The sequence below is a fragment of the Theobroma cacao genome, chromosome 1, assembly GCF_000208745.1.
Source record: "Theobroma cacao cultivar B97-61/B2 chromosome 1, Criollo_cocoa_genome_V2, whole genome shotgun sequence".
NCBI classification, from domain to species: domain Eukaryota; kingdom Viridiplantae; phylum Streptophyta; class Magnoliopsida; order Malvales; family Malvaceae; genus Theobroma; species Theobroma cacao.
In genome coordinates this window covers 9,702,764-9,716,150 of record NC_030850.1, presented here as the reverse complement: position 1 = coordinate 9,716,150, position 13,387 = coordinate 9,702,764, and the positions used below count along the sequence as shown (strand labels likewise).

The window sequence follows — 13,387 nt, the reverse complement described above, 5'->3', positions numbered from 1 at the left end:
TCAAAAGCAAATGGAAGCTAAGTGAGAGAGAGGCCAAGCTTAAAGTTGGAAACAATGCTGAAGTAGATGTTAGTCGTGTAGGAACCATAAGTTTAAATTTAGAGTCTGGTTTTGAACTTGTTTTGGAAAATGTTTTTCATGTATCGATATTTAGCCAAAATTTGATTTCAGTTTCTGTTATGGATAAGCTTGGTTATTATTTTGGCATTAGTGATGGAAACATTGACTTGCTTTTAAATTCTAAAGTCATTAGAGAGTTTAAGCTAGTTGATAATTGACATAGATTGTGCTTGGTCCCTAATAATGAATATAGTTGCATGAATGTTGAAAATATTATGTCTAATAGATCTTTTATTAAAGAAAACTCTTCCTTACTGTGGCATAAAAGATTAGGTCACATTTCTAATAAAAGAGTTAAAAGTTTGATAAAAGATGACATTTTTCCTAATCTTTATTTTGAAAAGTTAGACACTTGTGTAGATTGCATAAGGGGTAAAATGATTAAGACTAAGAAAAAAGAGGCAACTCGTAATAAGGACCTTTTGAAAATTATGCACATTGATATTAGTGGACTTTTTACACTTACCTTTTGTGGTAACAAGTATTTTGTTACCTTTATTGATGATTTCTCTCGTTATGGTTACTTTTACTCAATAGATGAAAAATCTAATGCTTATGAAAAATTCAAAATTTTCAAAACTAAGGTAGAGAAACGATTAGGGAAAGTTATCAAAATTGTTAGGTTTAACTAGGGGGTGTGTATTATGACAAACATGGTACAATTGGACAGCACATGGGACCATTTGCCAAATACTTACAAGAGTGTGGAATTATTGCATAATATACCATGCTTGGTAGTCTTTAATAGAATGATGTGGCCGAAAGGTGGAATCGCACCTTTAAGGAAATAATGAGGAGTATGATGAGTAAGACTAACCTTCTCGAGTCCTTTTAGGGTGAAGCCATTAAAATTGCTTTGTATGTTCTTAATAGAGTGCCTAGTAAGTCTGTTTCTACAACACCTTTTGAGTTATGGATTGATCAGAAACCCAGTTTGAACTATTTTTGAGTTTTGGGATGTCCTGCAAAAGTTAAAATTTATAATCCTTCTGAAAGAAAAACTAAACTCAGAACTACTTGTTGCTATTTCATAGGTTACCCAGACCATTCTAAAGGATATAAGTTCTTTTTGCCTACATGTGGAACTAAAATTGTAGAATTACAAGTGGCAAAATTTCTATAGTTAGATGTTGCTGATAATACTATGATTGAAGTTGTTGATGGTAGTGAGCCTATCAGAGATGTAACCATTCCTTTACCAGCTTCACAATGGTAGTATAGTACTTGTGGTTATTATGAGAAAGGATCTTGGGTAACATGATGTAAATCTTCCTCCTCAATATCCTGTTCTTACTCTTATTGATGTTCATCCTATTTAGGAAAATGAGGTTAAGGTGCCTTTAAGGAGATCTTCTAGGCAAAAGAAGTCTACTATTCCTAATAATTACATGGTTTTTCTGGGAAAGAGTGATTATGATATCAGTAATGTGGTGGACCTTATGACTTTTAGTGATATCATTAACAGTCCCCAATTTGCTATGTCAATGGATGCAATGAAATATGAGATGAGTTTTATGGCTCTGAATGGGGTTTGGGAACTAGTTGAACTTCCAAAGGGATGTAGGCCAATTGGTTGCAAATGGGTGTATAAGATCAAGAAAGATTCTAAGAGAAAACTTGAGAGGTTTAAGTCTAAGTTGATGACAAAGGGATTTACTCAAAGAGAGGGAGTAGATTATAATGAGATTTTTTCACTAGTATTTTCCAAAGATTCTTTTAGAATCATTATAGCCTTAGTAGCACATTTTGATTTAAAGCTTTATCAAATGGATGTGAAGATAGCCTTCTTGAATGGTAACCTTGAAGAGGAAGCTTATATGGTTCAACTTGAAGGATTTCAGGAATCAGGGAGTGAAAATTTGGTATGTAGACTTAAGAAGTCCATTTATGGTTCGAAGTAAGCTTTTAGACAATGGTATTTAAAGTTTGATAAGATAGTTACTTCCATGGGTTTTGAGGAAAATAAAGTTAATTAGTGCATATACCTTAAGATCAGTGGGAGTAAGTTCATTTTTCTTGTGCTGTATGTGGATGATATCTTGCTAGCCAGTAATGATGTTGGATTGCTTCATAAAACTAAGCAGTTATTGTCTAAGACTTTCGACATGAAAGATCTTGGTATGCCTCATTTGCACTTAGGATTGAAATATGCAGAGATAGGTCTTGAAATTTATTAGGGCTTTCCCAAAAGACATACATTGATTGTGTGCTAAGCAGATTCAACATGCATAATTGTAAGGTTGGGGATGTACCTATTGTGAAAGGTGATAAGTTTAAACTTAGTCAATGTCCGAAAAATGATTTAGAGAGAGAATCTATGAAAGGCATATCCTATTCTAGTGCAATAGGAAGCTTTATGTATGCACAAGTTTGCACTAAACCAAACATAGCTTTTGTAGTGGGGATTCTTGGCAAATATTTTACTAATCTTGATCTGGATCATTAGGTTGCTACTAAGAAAGTGATAACATACTTACAAAAAACTAAAGATTATATGCTAGCATACAGAAAGGTGGACGACCTTGAGATTATTGGTTTTACAAATTCTAACTTCACTAGTTGTCAAGATGACATGAAGTCCACCTTAAGGTATTTTTTTGTTAGCTGGAGGAGTAATTTCTTGAAAGAGTGTTAAGCAAACGCTCTAAGCTTCCTCTATTATGCAAGCTAAGTTTGTTGCTTGTTATGGGGCTGGCACGCAGGTTATTTGGCTTAAAAATCTTATTTTTGGGCAATGTGTTGTTGATTCCATCTTTGGACCTTTTAAAATTTATTGTGATAATATGTCTGTTCTGTTGTTCACCAAGAACAACAAAGATTAGTGGATCCAAACATTTTAAGATAAAATATATGAAGGTTAAGGATATTGTTAAAAATGGTGACATTGTTGTTGAGTACATTGACACTGACAACATGTTGGATGATCTTTTGACTAAGGGGTTAAGACCTACAGTTTTTAGTAGACATGTTGAAAGCATGGGTATTTTGGGGTCTTTTGATGCACTTAGTTAATAGGAGTATGTTATTTATATAACTCTCACATCATGGTTTACATTTAGTTGTAATGAGACCTTTTCTACTTGTTTTAAACATTCATAAGATGTTTAATTTGATATTTGTTGATGATCATTGTTAATTGATAATCCATGCTATTATTTGGTATTATTTGTACATGTACATCTAATTGCTATTTCGCATATATGCTTTATGAAATCCTGAGATTGGTGTCTATCTCAAGAGTGATTTTATTAGTACGTCTCATGAATGATATTAGCAAGGAATCTCAATGATAAGTAGGAGACATACAGGCATGTTGTCAATGCCAAATAGATTTCTCACTAGGTTTAAAGAAATCAACAAGAGGATCGACAATGGAAATAACACATTAAGATCACATTTGGATGTTATTCTCTTGCTACACAACTACACTGAAATCCACTGTCGATAAGATCACTAGTACTTGTAACTATGGATTGGTTTTATGTCAATAAGTGGCATAATGACTACTATAATTCAGAATTAAATGTTTTTATTGGATAAGATCATTAAGACGTTGTTTCTAAGGGCTAAATATTTTTAAATTGTGGTCACATTAAAATTAAGTTAATTAGTCTGGAGTTTTGTTTTCTAAAGTATTTTTTCAAAGTCAAAATAAACTCCAATTAATATTGCCCAAGTAGGAGAATGTTAGAATTTTCTATTATGTGGGCTTTCATTAATTGGTAATTTTGGCTTAATAAAACAAAATGATAGTTTAGTCTCGTTGTGAAACAAAGCATGACAGTCCAATTAATATTAAAGTGATCAGTTAATGATGGGCTTTGCACGTCTAATTGGGTTAGTGTGGTTTGGTAGTTGGGTAGGCTTTGGCCCAGTACTCTTTTAATGGGAAGGTTAGTATTAGGGTTTTGTTTATTTTATATATATATATATATATATATATATATATATATATATATATTTATTTATGGCTAAATCCCCTCTTCCCTTCTAACTTAACGGTATTTGCCCATTGAGAGCCGCCACAAATAATAGATAAGTGTGAAGAGGAAGATCTAGCCTTAATCAGAAATTTTCTATCTTTCCGCTGCGAGCAATGGTTACCTCTATGAATCAAATAGGTATGGAATAAATAATTGATTCTTTTGGTGTTTTAATATTCACACATGGATTTAGAGATTCAATTTACATATATATATATATATATAAATATATATATATATATAAGTAAATTTATTTATATTTTTATTATAACAATAAGCTAAAATGTGACTCAATTCACTTACTTGTAAGTGATTTTTTTAAGAATTTAATTTGATATTGTTGTTGACTAACTCGTGTGAGTCAATATTGTGTGGTGTTGACATATCATGTAAGTGATTGGATGACAATTGTTTCAAATTTTGATGTTAAGTACTCAATTGGAATGGTTTAAATGTTAAGAACTACCAGGTAATCAATATAAAGGTCTAGTACCTTGAGGTGCAATTTACCCAAGGATGAGAGAAGAAAATAGACAATGAAATAAAAAGAAATAAAGAACAATATAAGAGAATACCAATGTATACAAATATATAAAAATTAGCAATAAAGGGTACTTTAATTGGCTAAGGCCTTGAGAAAGAGGATGATGGATTTAGACAGAGATAGCAAGAGGAGAACAAGAAAAGAACTGTTGTGTTGGAGGTTGGAGAGAGAATTTTTTTAATTTAGTTTCTATGGAAATTTTTAATATTTAGTACCTTAGGGCGCGTTTAGTTTGTAGAATAGAATGAAATAGAATAAGAATTTTATAAAAATAAAATAAGGTAGGAATAGAATGAAAATGTTATTATTTAGTTTGGTTGACGGAATGAAATAAGGTAAGCATTGCTACTATGATTTATTTCAATGTTTAGTGAGTAAAAAAAATTTTGGAATAACAAAAGAATAAATAAAAAATAAAAAATATTTTTTATAATATATAATTATCTATTTTTATTTATTTTATTTTTTAAATATCAATGATTTATAATTTATTAAAGATATTAATAATTTATAATTTAAATATTAATATTTTATTTATAATTTAAAAATTATTATGATTAAAAATATTAATAATTTAATTAATTTTTAAATTTAAAATATTAATTTTTATAATATATAATTAAAAACTTAAATTTTTTTATCGTTTCACTTATAAAGAGTATTTTTGTCTTATTAATTTTAGAAGCTATTCCCCAACCATGGAATAATAAATACCATAAGGGATTAGGAGTAGCTTATCTTTGATTTTGGGTAATTTTGAAAAATAGTGATTGCGGGAGAATGACTATTCTTTAGGCCATTTGGCAACCAAATGAAGGTACGAATATTCAAAATCAAACATGCTGTTAGAGTTTTAGTTTTAACTTGTTAATAAGGTGACAACATTTTATAAATATATTATCAATGTATTAAATATAAATCATATATAAAAATTAACTATAAAAGGTATTGTAACTTACTCAACGCTTGAGAGGCATGTTTTTGTTAAGCAAATAATAAATCTATCTCTAATATATTATTTCATATTTAAAACAAATTTAACTCTTAAATTTTATATTTTATTCATAAATACCGTGCGTATCAAAAGTTAAAGATAATTATAATTATTTAACTGTTCATGAAATTTTGATAATTAAACATATATTGAAAAAATCTCAATTCATATAAATAATAATTATATATGATTAATTCAAAATTTTAAGTATGTAATGAATACAAACATAGTATTAAATCTAACGATTGATTTACTAAAATAATAATTGATCTGAAATTATAAAAGGAAGAAAAATTAATTAATTTTACATTGATATAATTTGATTTTTTTATAATTAATGTTTCTTTTTCAAATGTAAATTCAGACCAATCTGCTCAATATTAGAAATTTAAATTTATTAAATATTGGCTAAACTACAGTCCACTGTATAACTAGAAGGTTAGATGGTAAAATCAAGGGAAAGAGATCTACGATAGATGGCAGTGGCAATCGACGGTCCCTCAAAGGCTCCGACTTGCAAACCAAGCCAACTGTCTCGAAAAAAAGGTTACCACAACTTCACTTGAAATGAAAAAAAAAATTGAAAATGCCCTTCTTTATCGAGAAATTATAACAACACATTGGAGATGCAGCCGGTTGCAGTTGCTGCATTCCCCAACTGCTGTTATCCCGTCCCCAACCGCTTCCTTCATTTCCATTTCAAAGAAAATCCCTCCAATCTTTCTTTTCCCAGGAACCAATCCCACATCAGAAACCTCTGTTCTTTAACTCTCCCCACGACAACTAGCAATTTCAGCAAACCCCAACAAGAGAACCAGAACAGGACAAACAGCCACACATACCCAGATCAGAAATCCACATTCCTTGACCAGTTTTACTCTTCCTTTAGCAAAATCAACGTAAATAACCAAGACCCAGATCCCCAAAACGAAGATAAAGAAGAGAACAAACACCCCAGAAAGACCAAATTTTGGCATTTCCTCGGAGTTATTTTCACAAACATGTGGTGGACAGATTTGAAAGCTGCGGTGGGACAAAGAATCAATGTTGAAGGCATTGTTTCGTCGGTTGGAGTGTTCGTTAGAGACCGTCACTTGGCGTTGCCCCATGTTGCAGTGCGTGATATAAGGTGCATTGATTGGAATGAGCTGCACAGAAGAGGGTTCAAAGGTGTTGTTTTCGATAAGGATAATACGATTACTGCTCCTTATTCTTTGACGCTTTGGCCTCCTCTTGAGCCTTCTATTGAGCAGTGCAAAGATGTGTTTGGTCCTGATATCGCCGTGTTTAGTAACTCTGCTGGTAACTTTTGCCTTTACTCTTTTATATTGATTCCTGTTTTAACTCTTGCTGATTGTGTTTCTGTGCAATATGTTGATGTTTTGCCCCTTTCCTCCTCGTTATGATGAATTAAGGTCTTTTAGAGTATGATCATGATGGTTCGAAGGCCAAAAAACTAGAGGGGACTATTGGTATTAAAGTCATAAGGCATAGTAAGTGTTCTTTCTCAGTTTAAGCATTTACTTTACGTCTGTTACCAAATTCATTTCTATACCATTCATGAATAAATATATTAATCTTTTAACTGTATGTTGCAGTTTCATTTCTATGTTAAAACACTAAGCATGTAAATGGCTTGGGATTTTCAATTGTTGCTAAATTTTATTTGTAGGTTTAGCACACATTAATATGAGTTATTGTTAATTTATGCTAAAAGCGTTTGGTTTATCTAGAATTGATTAGTGTGTCTATCTGACATGTCTTTCTAGGGGTGAAGAAACCAGCTGGAACAGCTGAAGAAATCGAGAAACACTTTGGATGTCAATCATCGCAACTTATCATGGTATGCAAAGGGTGATTGAACCTGCTGGATAGTTGTTTTTGTGTTTGACTTCGGATTACGTTAGTGACCTAATTTATGTTTATGGCAGGTGGGTGATCGGCCCTTCACTGATGTAGTTTATGGAAATCGAAATGGGTTTTTGACTATATTAACTGAGCCACTGAGTCTTGTTGAGGAGCCATTCATTGTTAGGCAGGTTAGTTTCCTTTCATTTTTGTTTTGTTTTTCTGTCTTTTGTGCTTTGTTTTGTTTTTGTTTTTTGTTTTTTTCTTTTTATGCACTGAAGCACCTTATTGAACGCTCTGAACAGAAAAGATTTAGAATGCAAACCCTGGGAAAGTATCTTGATATTTCTTTGGTCTCTTATTGTGAGAGAAGCTTGCTGCAGAAGATTTTTGTCTCTGAAATTGAGCCTTAGCAGTTAACTTTTAGAACATTAATAAAGACCATAGTTATTGGATCTTTCTCCATTCTCTTACAAGACCTTACATCTATTTAATTGTTATTTTGAAATTATTATAGTCACCATATGGTGACTAGAGACTGTCTTTTTCCCTTATTGCATCAGCTTTCTAAATTAAGTCTTTTAGGGTTTTGCAACAATTCAATCTATCACTCTTGGTGGATGTCAACTTATACAACAATCAGACATAAGATATATAATGATGAGATGTGGTGGATTTGTTTTAGTAGGGCTGTCAATTAGCATGTTTCTTGGCTCACTTAGAGCTTGTTTTTCTTTTCTTTGATGAAACTATCAAGTCTCTGCCAATAGCTGTTGACTTGCATCTTCCCTCTTAAGTGAAATGTTGTCTTCAAGCTTTCTTGGTATTGGGTACATTATTTGTACTATATTAGAATTACACCTACGTGGAAAAATTCGTTCCCTAAGTGTTTTTATTGCATGCCAACAAACCTCCATCATCAATCCCACATTGGTAGATACACATCATGTTTTCAAGGTAGTTATTTTGATTGACAAATCTCCTGAACAACATGGATAATTTTTGAATCCTCTTTCCATTTTTTCTATTAATTACAATTATGAGAACCATGTTGGAGGAAGGCTATTCACTGCAAGGAGAATGGATTTAAGAGTTAACTGCAAGGTGTTAAGGAGAGAACTTGAAGTCCAAACTTGATTGATGAGTAGGGTTTGGCGTGGCCACTCCATCGCTGTTGGATCTTTTAATATATAAAAGTTAACTCTCTTTTTCTTCTTCTTCTTTCTTTTTTCTTTTTCCTGAGTTTGTTATTGTTTTAAATGGAAAACACGTGTACATTGCATTTTAAGATGAAATAGTATAACTTTCAAAAAAAAAAAAATGAAATAGTATAGGGTGCAGATAAGATCTTGGTGAAGGTTGATTTGCGATTGTTTTAATATTTTGGCTTGTATTTTACTTCCCTGCGTCTCTGCTTTGGTATTATTTTGTTAGTATGTGTTGATTTCTGTTATTTCTTTCAAATTCGTATGAATTATAATGGGAGAGACTAAATGTTTGCAGGTTCGGAGACTAGAGCTGACCCTCATAAATCGGTGGTTTAGAAGAGGTTTGAAGCCAATTAGTCATAATTTACTGCCAGATACCATGCACTGTGTGAAAGATCCATCTCCTCTGTAAGAAATACTATGGATATATGAGAAAGTAACTGTCTATGTAGCTGTTGACAAATTTTTGACTCATGATTATTTGCTTTTTGGAACCACTTGAAAATTTATTTAATTCTTTCATTTAGTACTACGAAGTAATTTTTTAACTCTTATTTGATTTAAAACTTTAAAAAAAGACAGGAAGGCAACTGAAGCCAGGAAAAACCACTTCAGCATGTTAATAGCTTTCTTGGAAAGATGATGTGTTTGCCTTCTTGCTAGTACCCAAGTAGTGTGTTTAGTACAGAATATTGTTGCTCCTTTAGCAGCAGTTCTCATTCATTAATTTTGTTTTTCTTTGAATTTGGGTTCGTGGGATGGGCTGCATAATAGGGAGACTCTTTTTCCATCTCATATACTCCCTTGGTGTATTCATTCATTCCCATCCCATAAGTCTTGTTTTGCTAGAGTTTGTTCACTAGTTTAGGCATCATCTAAATTCCAAGCACAATTAGTTGATGTCGCAATTGAGAAAGATTTCTTGATTTTAACCCATTTATAGTAGTAGAGTGGCCATCGTAGAGCACAATCACTACAAGGTCGGATATGAGACTGTCTTTTATTAATTAGTTTTCATATTTTATTTTGTAAATAAAAATTTTAGGGTGAAAGAATCTATATTCTTTCGAACGAATCCTACCTTATTCTTTAAGTTGCATGCTTTTAGAATTGCTGGTAGTTATAGAGCCATTTCTTGTATTGCATTTTTGCTAGCAAATGTCATTTGCATAGGTTGTACGTGATTTATGTATTTACATGATGCTGATAGGTGCTGTGCAAACAGTTGCATGCTGGAAACGTGAAATTGTGGAAGCATTCTGGATAAGTAGAAGGAAAGGGGTTGGTTAAGGGGTGGGGAAGTAATTATAAAGGAACCGTGAGAAAAGAGTATTTTTTGCCTTTGAGGCTTTGATTTATTGTAGAGCATAAATAATCCAGCTGACTAAAGGAAAGTTGTTAGCATTTCTGTTGGTGAGGAGCACAGTATAGAATCAGAACAGACATAATTGGGCAGCTAAATTCTTTTTGTTTTGTCTGATTTAGAAATGGAATTGGCCAGCTGAAATCTTATTGTTTTGTCGGAGAGAATCAGGCGTGCATTTGGCATATGCTATGCTTTCCTCGCAGAAACTATGCAGTGAATTTTGGGTTTCATAAATAGTTTTGAGCAAATAACTTAAGCTCAGTTAGGAAAATGCCTAACCGAAATCGAACCGAATTAACTTTAATAACTAAATTATCCTAATCAAACTATCTAAATAATTGAACTAATCGAATTGAAAAAAATGAACTCATTTCGATTTGGTTTAATTGTTTAGTTCGGTTTATATTTACACACCTCCAGTTGTCAAGGGATGTTTTGACATATGCCGTACCAGACGTTTATGTCTATGAACCAACATTAACCAAAGTCTCTGTGTCTGCCTCTCTGTCTCTCTTGGCCTATGTTGTCATTAGGAATATGAATTGTATGCAAGGTTAATTTTCAGCATGATGTGGGTTAACCTGCTCTTGTATGTATACCATTTCAAAGCTCATGACATTCTAGAACATATATTTGGAACAATCTCATACGAATACAAAAATTTGTATTCCAATTTCAAAAGTACATGCTCAATTATAAACATATATTATAAACATGAAGATTTGGTGTTAGGAATGCTCAATTAATTGTTTTAAATAATCTATCTATTTTACTGGAATTACCTACCAAACCAAAGTCTGCCCATAATATTACAAGTTGGAAATAAAAGGAGTGTTGGTGCCAATTTTGAACAAACTACCCTTGGATTTTATAATTAGAGGCGTTCAAAGATCGGGTTATTCTTTAAGATCCATTAGCTTGACCCAACTTGGATTCGGATTGATTATAAAATTTTTAGGTCTGAGCTCAACCTGATCAATGTTATACTATTTTATTAATAACTATCATTTTTTTGTATAATTTTAATTTTAAATGTATTTAAAACTGGTAATGTTTACTGTATCAACTTTGCAAACTTTGCTACTCCAATGCTAGGGTTGTTAATTAATTTAAACTTGTGTTAAATTAATCGTAAAATTTAAAATTTTGTTAACATACTGCGACACCATAAACATGAAATTGCACTTCATAAATAATTTTTATGGGATAAAAAAATCCCTGTGCTTAGCTTAATTATTATTATTATGTTATAGTGTTTCTATAATTTGTGTTTATTATATTAGATTACGTGATATGTTGTAGGTGGTTCAATATTTAGCATAAAAAGTTTTAACCCTTAGTATTATGTGTTTTAGGACTTTTATTCCCTAAACAGAAAAGTGTGGTTCCATCTTTGCTCATAATTAATGCAGTTTAATTGTAAAGGCTTGGCTAGTTAAACTTTGTAAGGACGCATCTAGGCAACGTGTATTCATATTTAATTCATTAGAAGGAAATTAACGAGCTATTAGGCTTTAGCTCAAGTGATATTTAGGTAGAAATTATTCTGAGTTAAGGGTTATGTGCTCTTGTTTGTTGCATCCGTGCCATTGACATATATACATATAGATGAATGGTGATAAACAATACAGCCTATGAGAAGAGGAGAAACCCAAAACAAATAATCTTTACAAAGAATATAATCAAATAAAAAAAGAAATCCCCATGTGGCTTTACAAATAACTTAGGAGAAATCTTGACAGGCATTCCCTGAGAAGGAAACGGGAGGGGAGCCATGGTGATTGACTCATCGGGATAGATCAATGACCAGTTGTAACGAGTAACAACATAATGCACGAAGATGAGGATATTCAACTTGGCAAGCTGATAGCCTGCACAGACACTTGGTCCTCCTCCAAAAGGAAGAAAAACGTAGGGTGGAACAAATTCCTCAAATCTGCTCGGATCAACACGTTGAGGATCTTGGAAATACACTCCACAGTAATGTGTTCCATACGCTGTCCATAGCACCTGCATGCCACCGCAAAAGGAAAGTCATTTTGTAAGGGGAATCTATTTCAAGTTTTCGTCAACTTTTCTTGTTGTTGAAGCAAAAAAAGAAATCAATAACGCGTACCTTCCATCCTTTGGGAGTGGTGAATCCTTGATATTCAATGCCAGCAACTGCTTTCCTGAAAGAGCCAAAGATGGGAGGGAATAGCCGCATGCTTTCTCGAGCAGCTTGCCAGGTATACTTCATTTTCTTCACGTCTTCTAACACCAGATTCTCACCTGGCCTTTTATTGTTTATTATATTAGCATGTTCTGGTGAACAAGACGGTGCTTTCACGTCAGAATTGAGAAAGACTTAAGGAGGAAATTAAGTACTGCATATCTAAGTTATGTACAAGGAAGCGGAAGTTGGATTATAATTCATAAAAAGCTCAAGTGACGGTACCTTGGAGGAGGAGAGAATAGCACTCTGGATGTTGAGCCAACATTTTAAATGCCACGGCAATGCCGAACGAAGTTGTATCATTTGCTGCAAAGACGAGCAAAACTACATTATCGATGACCTCTTGCCCGTAATATCCCCTCGAATCATTGCAGCCACCAATAGCGATAGTAGCACTCCTCTTTCCCCTTCTTGCAAGCTGCTTTCCATTTCTTTTCTCTTTTCGGCCACTACTTCCACCAACATCTTTGCTATCTCTAGCCTTGCTCTCTTCGCTGTTGAAAATTTAGAGCCAGGGAAGTGAATGTTCTTGTTAGTACAGAAAAGAGGCAGCAGGCATGCGAAGGAGAAAGTAAAAGCAATAGACAAAACAGAGAACAGAACTTGGTTAATATGGATCCCTTGCATTAACTGAGGAGAAATGCATAAATATATACAAGAGCTATTTAACTAACACTTGTACAAAAAATATACAAGTGTTTGACACAGCATTAGAGCAAACATGCAGTGCTTACACGTCCTAGGACAAATGTGCAGCAGCATGCACTGTGAATTACCAAACCAGCACAACAAAACAAAGTAGACACTTGTCTGTACATAGTTAGACAAAATGACATTCAAGCAAGGGCGGAGCTAGCTAATTTTTATTAGAGGAGCCAAAGGCTAAAAAAAATAAAAGTTAAAATTTTTTTAAATTAATATATTAAACTTAATCATTAATAATTAAAAGATTTAAAACAAACAATAATTTTATATAACATGTAAATAAAAAAAAAAAACTTATAATAGTACTCTAGAAAAATTTTATTCGACGATGATAATATCTTTTTAAATATAAACAACTAAATTATTTATAAAAAACTTATCATTCATTTTGTTTCGAAGTCTTG

General features: G+C 32.6%; 2 protein-coding genes across 3 annotated transcripts in view; one reads left to right on the top strand and one right to left on the bottom strand.

Moving 5' to 3' along the window:
- Positions 6,123–11,890, top strand: LOC18612152. Of its 2 annotated transcripts, none has more exons than XM_018115610.1 (6): positions 6,123–6,943; positions 7,057–7,134; positions 7,411–7,484; positions 7,573–7,680; positions 8,993–9,105; positions 11,806–11,890. In XM_018115610.1, the coding sequence occupies exons 1-6, from the start codon at positions 6,268–6,270 to the stop codon at positions 11,846–11,848; spliced, it is 1,092 nt and encodes a 363-aa protein (XP_017971099.1). In that variant the 5' UTR covers positions 6,123–6,267; the 3' UTR covers positions 11,849–11,890. The 2 variants fall into 2 exon arrangements, with proteins under 2 accessions (XP_017971099.1, XP_017971132.1); XM_018115643.1 differs by lacking the exon at positions 11,806–11,890 and adding an exon at positions 9,908–10,227.
- Positions 11,678–13,387, bottom strand: part of LOC18612151 (taxadiene 5-alpha hydroxylase) — an 8,555-nt gene continuing 6,845 nt past the window's right edge. Inside the window, 4 exon segments of the mRNA XM_007048775.2 lie at positions 11,678–12,073; positions 12,180–12,367; positions 12,501–12,626; positions 12,629–12,806. Coding sequence (XP_007048837.2) covers positions 11,696–12,073; positions 12,180–12,367; positions 12,501–12,626; positions 12,629–12,806 — 870 coding nt within the window. The 3' untranslated portion in view covers positions 11,678–11,695.